Source organism: Simochromis diagramma, unplaced genomic scaffold (assembly GCF_900408965.1).
Source record: "Simochromis diagramma unplaced genomic scaffold, fSimDia1.1 OVJJ01000487.1, whole genome shotgun sequence".
Lineage (NCBI taxonomy): Eukaryota > Metazoa > Chordata > Actinopteri > Cichliformes > Cichlidae > Simochromis > Simochromis diagramma.
Genome location: NW_024387305.1, coordinates 750,691 through 760,373, shown reverse-complemented (window position 1 = coordinate 760,373; position 9,683 = coordinate 750,691). Strand labels below are relative to the sequence as shown.

The following is a 9,683-nucleotide window of genomic DNA, read 5'->3' as shown; positions in this document are numbered from 1 at the left end:
ATTTATTATTAGTAGGCCTATGCTGTTTTGCATCATTCATACAATATACCGGTAATTTTGCATCTGGTATACATTATCCTTGATTAATTGTTCAAAGTATTAATCCAAATAACATCAACTCTAGGATTTCTGGTATCATTTTATTAATTTGTATTTTGATTTTATTTTCAGCTGACAACCTACACTGGCCTTTCTATATATGTACTACTATAAAAAATTGTATGAATGCTCACTATTAAACACAACCAGACATTTAAGGAAAAGTAGTGTTTATTAGCAGTTAGATTTTATGCTGCCAAGACAAAATAAAAATATCAAGCACAATAGCTGTGTAGTGTAGGTCAAGTAACTATATGGCCAGCTCCAACTCGAGATGTTATAGAGGTTGTGACAATATACAAAGGTTTGTTTATCCCTGCATTTATACATTTATATTTTTTTTAATTTGCCTTCACAGCAGATTCTTTCTGAGTCAGGGAAAGAGATGGCATGAACTCATGTTTGAATTCTTATGCCAAGTCTGAGTAAAAACTATGTATTTGTAAAAAACAATACACACATAAAACCCACAGACCCTAGGCCACAGAACTCCATTAAAAAGAAGTACATTCACTAACTAGCAAATTAGTGAAGTTGTTTTAAACTTATTTATGGCACTCTCAGCTGGTGACATAACAGGTAGTGAGATTATCTAGGTTAGTCAGATGGCAGTGCTGAAAAACTTCCTTCTGCTTTATAACAAGTCTCCATTAAAGGTCTTCGTCATTCATTGGATTCCAGCTTATATTTTTTTAAAGAACCGGAATCAAATGTGTTATTAACAGTCTTCTTCTGGTGGCAATTTGATCTCTGGTGGCAGCTCTGACAATGCCTGTTGCCTCTGTGTTTGAGATGCCAAAATCCAAGCCTGCAGCACTGTGTCTGCTGGGGGAGATGATGAGGAGAGGTGGTGCTTTCTTAGCATGATCAGGGGAGGGTTCCTTAGTAATGTGTAAAGCAAAGCCCAACGCCTCCTGGCCCGACTGTTCACAGGGGGTTCTGAACAAACAGAAAGTGATAATAAAACAGAAGTTTGAGAAAGATTAGATGACAGAAAGGTCAAAGCAGTATAAAGGTGTCTATAAATGGAAGAGACACACAGACACACCACTGACCTGACACATTATTGTCGAATGTGGAGTAAGCAGATGAATTGTGTCTCTGCAGCGTACTTGACACCAGCATCTGACAGAAAGATACCATGACTGGGTTGTTGTGATAATGGTCAGCAAAGATCATCCCAATCCATGTAGTGTAGCCTGGATAAAAGGGGAAATACAATTATCAATATTCAGAGATACAAATTCACACACCATCAGACAGGGTATTGCAGTAACATAAGAACAAATGAGCACAAAGCTGTCATTTTACATGTTTTTTACATGTTTTTTGTGAAATAACATCTTTTTTTTGTTGTTGTTGTGTTTTTTTTTTACTAGCTTTAATCAATATTTGACTGATACCAATATTTGCCTTGAGACAAAGTAACTTGTAATTCTCATTGAAATGCTGCCATCTCGTGGATGCATCTGAATGTGGTCTTCTGGACATCAAATAATATGAATGATAAAATTATTTTTCATTATTACTGCAGCATATTAAAATACCAAAGAGTTTAGGTTTGGCTGTGATCTTTTTTTCTTAACTATATGTTTTTAGTTGAATCTAAGCTTACCAGCATCCATGTTCTCATACCCCCTCTGCATAATAGTTCGGTCTATGCGAGACACCAACCATGTTCCCACCACAATGCTTAAAAGAAGCCTCAGTATGCAGGTGGTCATTCCCCATAACCACGTTGTAGAAAAAGAAGAAGTAGTTGAAGCAGTGAAATGCCTTCCTAAAAAGGGGGAAATTGTGATTTCAGGTTAATGTGCTTTGAGTTAAATCCTTTTGTCTTATTACTGTTTGAAAAATAATTGTTAAGTGATGTTAGAATTGGAAATCAATATATATCTATTAACTATTAACTATTAACTATAATTCTTTATGACTCTGGTGGTCATCTGGTTGCTTGTGAATATGCAAATCTCCTTGAAAAAGTGCCAATAATGCTTTCATACTACTTTAAATATTTTGTATCTGCTATCTAATGAGCCACTTACTGAGTATGTGAGATTTACGAGAGATTTTTGGATTTTTAAAATGTGGGTTAGTGAAATTACATCAGCCTTTTGGCATTTTTCTACCATGACTAATTGCTGGCAAATGAAAGATCTGAGTGTTGGTGTGACTCAAGAACACACTTTATATGAGATACACCTACCTGTTGTTGAGGGCTAGAGGTTTCTCTTTGTCTGTGGCATCTATTTTGTTCTGAAGGAAGAAGATCTGAACCAAAATTATTTGAAGAATCACCAGGCTAATTACAATGCAGATGGTCAGACTAAAAGAGACACAGAAAAACATTAAAGGTCAGCCAGAGTGCACATTAATTTATATATGTAATCATAGCAACACGGTTATAAAAAGAAAAACAGCCTTACAATATAGTTCCCAGTGTGGAGAGCATGCTAAGCACTTTCCCATTCAGTATAGGAAGAACCACCATGTAAGCAATCAGCAAAGCAAACAGGAAGTGGACAAAATGGACAATCAGGTAGCCTAAAAAAAGCAGAAATAATTAACAACTGTAAAAATATTTTCCTTATAATAGCTGCCTGTATAATAAGTCAGACAGCTTTTCTGTGATTAATTTCATAGCTACTGTATGAAAATGATTCTTAAGATTTGGTTCTCAAGTCCTAATACAGGATGTCCTATTTAGATCAGGCCAGTTGTCCTTGTTTTGAAAGTTTACGGTAAGAAAAGCTTACCCCACAGTGTGAAAGCGATTTGCCAGCCCGAGTATCTTGCTATGGAAGCCTGGTAAAATTCATGGCACAAACATTTTTGTGTACTTTGTTAAGAATGCAATAATTTAAAATCACTTCAGCTCTACAGTATGCGTGTTTGCATCCAAGTGTTTTGCTTACCACACTCGTAGCAGATCTAGGCTTATGAAACTTCTCAGGAAGAAAGACTTTCTGTCCTTTCCAGAGCCTCCTTAAGTGTTTCCTAAAGCAACAGTAAGCTCATTAAATTACAGACAAATTCAGATGTGTTTGTCTGCTTGCTGGTAGTAGAAATGGTAGTCTTGCTGTAAACTAAATATAGCTAACAGTCATTATACCCGTTTCTTAAATGTCTTACCTGTAACATGCCAAAACATGGAAGGTGTAGGCAACAGAGTTAAGACTGGCAAAGATGGTGGTGGCTAGCCAGGATTCTTAAATAAACAAACAAACATAAATGCAAACATGCATAACTTTATATTACTGTATATTACTTTGTATTCTTATAAATGGCGATGACCATTGTGTTCCTAATATTTAACAAAAATATTATTCAATTTTCTAATAGAGGTTTATTTGGTAATTCCTACTGGCAATATTAACTCTCGAAACAGCAGGAAATAAAATGTGTCTGATATCCACTTTACACATAATATGTGATATTAATCACAGGGTTCATAAATGCTCTCCCTTTAAAAGTCTGAAGGGACTACTTACTCCTGGCCACAACGATAAATTCTTCCAGCTGTGGTACCATGTATCCCAGGGATTCTGTCTCGTTACATGCAGTAACCACATCTTTCAGTGTATTTTTCCAAGTTTCAATTTTGTCAAAAGTAGAACTACTGACACTGTAGTCTGCTAGTGTCATCTAAAGGAATGGAAAAGACAAATGAATATAGGAGTCCCCGCAGAAGAAGCATAAATCATTTAAATAACACCAAACAAAGGGAATCAATTAGACGATTCAAGAAAATCATAAAATATACTTTTCCGTACCGTATATAGGCCTATCAGGGATATTACAACAGTGCCAATGATTCTGCTGGGATACTTGAAGTAGGGGTCCCACTCATAAACCCTCCTTTGGAACCAGGTAAGTGGCATACTGCAACACAAACATGGATGAAAAGTTTCAATTTGTCCTGTTCTTAGGTTCAATAGCAGCTGCAGCATTTTTTTAACAGCACTGAAAATTCTCTACAGAACTGTGACACGTGTGATTTTCAATTAGCTGGATTGTTAACTCTCACATTTTTGATACTAAAACCTTTTGAAATGGCTTGAACACACCAGACTGGACTTTAATCAGTCTGAAGCTCGGTTTCTATAAAATGCAGTCATTAAAACTTAACATCCAATGTTGAGTCACATTTTATATTAGAATGAAACTAGGATACCCTGAAGATTTGTAAAAATGCATAAAAATTCAGGAAATCTCAAATATCTTTCCCTGCTTGGCTTCTCATGTCTTTGTCTAGTCTAACTCTAACCCTCTGAGAGTCTCTCAGTCTTGTTCTCTAAAACTTAAAGAATTATGAATTTCATCAACTGGTCCCTTAATGAAATTGACACCCCATTGAGAAGCGTGGGCTCGGGAGAGCCCAATTGTCCTGCAGAAGTTTGCTGATGGATACTTGATGGTCAGTTGAGTTGTGTGCCTGGTGACACTCTCGATGGAGGAGATTGAACGACATCTACCTATTCAGAACCATGATAACAGAGTTCTGGCTGATCAGACCTGGTTTATCGAAGAACAAAGGAAGAGGTTACAGCTGTTCAAAACCCCACAAGGGTGGCCGACATGACTGATGATGGGCAAGAAATGAGTACTCAGACTGTGTTTATTGAACACAATATGGATAAGATCTTGGAGAAGCTCACAGCTCTTCAGTGGGAATTGATAGACTTGGTGACCAGTAACTTATTAGACCAACTACGAAACTGGAAGGCAGTTGTTCGCACTAACCCAAGCAACCATCTTCTTCACTCATGCGGCTCCAGAACAACAAATTCTTCTCCCTGATAATGGGAGCGTGTTTGGACTCTGGTCAAAACATTCTTCAAGGCCACCTGCATCGACTGAAGGACTGTTGACTTTCGGTGTATGGACACTTTCTCTTAGTTAAACACGGGACACACAGACACACACGCACGCATGTACACTGACACATACATACAACGCACCCCCCCAGATGCATGCTGTCTATGCAATGAGGGGGGATGTCTATTCTGTTCTCTATTTTGTTCTCGAACTGATCTCACTTTAGGAGCTCAGTATCAGTATGGGTGGAGTTCCTTTTTCTCCTCCATTGTTCTACCTCTCTGACCTGTCTTCCCCATGTGATGTCTGTGTAATGTCTGTACGGGAGGAGGGGTAAGATGGCGCTGGTTGCCGGCAGCCTTAAACCAATTTCATTCGTGTACACGAGTGGGTGTATTTACCTATGTCCGGGTGTCTTTCGCAGCAGTCTCTTAACATGCTGAACCTGGTGTTGCTCAGTTAGCTCTGCAGAATCCTGGCAACAGATTCAGACATTCATACTCAGACAAAATTCACTATATTCATAAAAAATTGTAACTTTCTAATCTATTATGAAAAAAAAAACGTTATTAAGATAGCAACTGACATCGACTTCAACCAAGGCAGCTACTATCTGGGTAGTATTCATTTTATTATCTTTGTATTTTTAATGTATGAATTTTGTTTTCTTTGTTCTTTTTTTAAAATGTAAGGAAGTTTGTACTGCAGGCTATTGTTGTTTGCCCTGCTGAAGCCCATTTCAATAGAGAATACCTGACATAATTTTTATTGTAATTATTTTTTAGTAAAATGTGTATGTGTGTTGAAAATACAAACTACACTGGTAAGAATAATAGTTGGTGTGATGAGGTAAATGAGACTTTTTGTCCATTTTTAACCAATAAATCATTAAGTTCAACTTGAAGACCTTGGTGAATGTAAGTCAAATTTTAATGTAATGTTAACACATCCCCACTCTACACCCTTACAAAGTTTTATCAGAATATAAAAAATATGTGAGCTATTGCGTTTACAGGCAGAATGGGGCACATGCAAACAAATTTGCTACCAACAACATAATATTCTTGATGGCAGTAATGACGTTATGTTGTACACGTATTTAGTAGGAATCATCACAATCCATGTATTGGTATTTCTGACCTCTTGTTCCATGTGCAGGCGTATTCGAATAGCTTTGACCAGGATGTAAATAAATCGCCCGAAGAGGAAGATGAGGGAGAGCATACGGGGCCACTGGGAAATCACCTTTTGGTATTTACCCAGTATCTTTAAAACCATAAACACAGACAATCATAAATGTGTTCTTCAAAGCTTAATGCACTAGGCAACTTCATAGCTAAATGTTCAGCAGAGTTGAATGTCTTTAATTAACATGGGTCGAATATTGTGAAAGCTTGATGGACGATACATTGCTGGTTTTCCTACCTTACCACTGGGACAAGTGACTGTTTCCCAGGCTGTAATTCCTATCCTACAACATAAAAACACAAATGTGTAATACGGTTGTTAATAAAATTAAATCACCCACACATCAACCAGTTAATCTATCTATTTAATCGCCAACTTTTTTATTATATTTTGTGTTTTTAGTTCCTGTATTAAATTAACCATTAGTTTATTTTTGTTTTAGTTTATGAGAAGCTTTAAATGATGTTGTAAAACATGCATACATAGACTATGTCTGAATATTTACCAAAATAGAGAGTAGAGTATTCCCAGCACTGCCCCTGTCATTCTGAATGGTGTGGACAGACAGGCAAAGAAAGGGAAATAAACCAAGCCCACTTCTAAAGCTCCAATCAGGTACAGAAAAGCTGAGGATAACAGTCAGAACAGTGTATCTGTCAACACAATTCTTGGAATCTCTACAGTAAAAAAGTAAGAGGATAACAATGTACCTCTGGCCCAGGATGGAACAGTGAACGGGACGTAGTTTTCAGAGAACAGGAGCAAGACGCTGCTTGATACGGCCCCAAAGGCAAAGCCATAAGACCAACGATTACTGAGGCTGCCTACAGTATCCAAAGGGCTGAGGCACAATGATTAATAGAAAAACAACCATAAGTACAGAAAAAGCCATAGTGATGCTGTAGTCATACATTACAGACACAAGTAAATGATTCTTAAAGGATGTCAGTGAAACTTAGTAGGGGATATCCCAAAAAGTTGATTCTGGTCACCTGGACGTAGCGTTTTCAGTAGGACAACGGTTTCGTCACCCATCCAAGTGACTTCTTCGTTCTCAGCTGAATGCAGGTTTCCCCAACGTTATAAACAGTGGTTCTGCATAATGACTGAAACTAGCACTACTGACAAACAACGGGCTGACGAGTAATTGTTCCCATTGTTCATCAGTGGTGCTGGTTTCAGTCATGAGAGGGAGAGTGACGAAAACTTTCTCCCACTGAAAACGAAGAACAAAATCAACTTTCTGAGAATTCCTTACCTAGATGATTGCATAATTAATTAATTTTTACACTAATACATTAGTTTAAAACTACAAACTTATGACTGATATTTACGTCTCGTTTTATTGTATAATAAAAGATATGACACTGACTTGAGGACCCATCTGTTGTTACTACTCCTGTTGACTTACACAACTATAGCAAAACGTCGATCTAGGAATGGCAGTCTGTCGTCAATGGCCAGCCTCTGGGCTCGTTTCTGAAGGAATGACAGCACCCCTGCAATCAACACCTGGATGAAAAGATATCACATCATAAATACTATAATAAATAATAATGTCACGTTCGCATCAACTGTGTGAACAAGGAAATAGGGTGAGCATATGGATCTCTTATAAAGGCTTTATTTGATCCTTATATATTGCTGCACCAGTCAGTGCTGCTCACTTATTGTGGCAGCAGTTTTTTTGTATGTTGCTATGCTGTTACCCTGCATTCCCAGTAGCACTGCGCTAGTGCTACTCGTAATCCTTGGTTACACAATACTATGCAAAAGTTTAGAGTCACCCCAGACTTTCTTTTATTTTTTTTAATGTTGTCTTCAGTAAAAGTGACTAAAGTTACCATTCAAAGTTAGAGTGCTAAGTTTTCTGTTGTGAGCACACACAACACTTATTCATTTCTTGAGTTAGGTGACAGTTTCTGGCTTGTATTTCTGGCCACTGTTGGGTGGTATAGTAAATATAATATTTTTTTTGATAACGTAGTAATTTAACACATTACTTGCATTACAAATGTTTTTCAATTCTCTACAAAAAAAGTTAGTAATAAAAAAAACACCCCACCATGGATAATAGACATCTTTTGAATAAAATAGGCTGAAATTAAGTTGGGACACTACACACTTGAGTTGTTCAAATACAAAACAAATTCCAATTATTAAGGGAATTTCTGAAACTCTGCATTATTAACATGGTCTTATTATAGGCAGTGTTGTAGTTGGCCATGTCTAAGATGCAGTTTTAATGAATGAATAGCTTACTGCTGGTATGAGTGAAAGATGCAAGATTAGCTCCACAGACACTCTTTGGTGACAATCCTCATCCGGAGAGACCCTGGAGACACAACGATGCTATGAACACAATGTAACATAATGCACTGTAACACATGACAAATTAAGGAACACCTAGTTTGTTCCCTTTTGTTCTGCTGAGTACAAATTAATTTGATAGACTAAAAAGACACCAACAGGACAGAGCCTATTTAAACTAAAGTGCTGATCTGAGTGGAATAAGCCTTGCAAAACCTTACCAAAGCTTTACTTACTAAATCAGTTAGAGATAAAAGAGAATTTAATAAAAAGGGTTCATAGTGCACTGATAAAGTCAGTTCAAGTTCTGTCCCTGTGTCTTTGTTTCAAACTCCTAGAATCAGTTTGTAAACTCAAACGGCGACAACAATATACAGCTGATTATAGCAAAGTACAGATCTGTAATGTAACACATTTAACATTTAGTGTTTAAAGTTTGTACTCACTCATGTTCCAGCAAGTTTCTAATCATCTTTCGATAAGTTGGTTCATTACTGTCCAGAAACCTTTGTTTCTGCTGTGCTGTAAAGATATAGCAGGCTGTGGAGTGATCCCACTTCTCCTTTTCCTGGTTTTAGTCATGTGACTAATATGAAGTTGACCTTTGACCTCAGGACTCAACACTTTTATAACTCTGCTGTTTTACTGTCCTCTGTGTTTTTTCTTTTTTCGTTTGCTCTCGCTCTTTGTCTGTCCAGTCCTTCCTCTTTCTGTCACTCTTTCTGCCACACACATACACTATCGACCACTGTGTTACTCAGTGAAAGGAGTGTAAACAGTTAGCTCACCCAGTTAGATAACCAAGTGTTCATTCACCTTGTGTCTTCACTTTACAAAGGAATGTTACACTGATTCCTGTCTCTAAATAACAAATCTCTTCTTTCTTTCTTCTATTCTGCATTGTCTTCACTGAAACATTTGTTCAGTCTTTCGTCTGTTTCGCCCTCCTTATTATTGTCTGCTTTGGTGAAATGTGAATTTGGTGGATAACAAAAGAAAATACCCCAAGCACACTGTTGAATGATATTTATTGATTGCGGTAAGTATTTAAAACAGTTGGAATCATTTCACTTGATTCTGATTGGGCCCTTGACAGTGACTTCACCAGGTGTGGAGGTCAGCAGCTCTGCTCTTTGACAATCATAATGTCCACCTTCGTTGATCTGATAAGAAAATAATAACGACATGACTGGGATGATTTCTGTCAGATGACTTTTAGTTTAACATATGATAAAGAGTGAAAATGAGGTCATGTTAACCACAGGTCA

At 37.3% G+C, this 9,683-nt stretch overlaps 1 protein-coding gene across 1 annotated transcript; it reads right to left on the bottom strand.

The window, feature by feature from the left end:
• Positions 1-736: 736 nt before the first annotated feature.
• stra6l (STRA6-like) lies at positions 737-9,537 on the bottom strand. Its single transcript, XM_040004631.1, is given in 19 exon segments — positions 737-1,038; positions 1,155-1,298; positions 1,715-1,826; positions 1,828-1,879; positions 2,306-2,425; positions 2,526-2,643; positions 2,856-2,904; positions 3,015-3,096; positions 3,232-3,307; positions 3,591-3,744; positions 3,873-3,981; positions 5,319-5,392; positions 6,058-6,183; positions 6,343-6,388; positions 6,611-6,731; positions 6,816-6,946; positions 7,517-7,617; positions 8,368-8,440; positions 8,862-9,537. Coding segments are annotated over 19 exon segments (1,935 nt in total). The 5' UTR covers positions 8,888-9,537; the 3' UTR covers positions 737-817.
• Between the last annotated feature and the right edge of the window lie 146 nt (positions 9,538-9,683).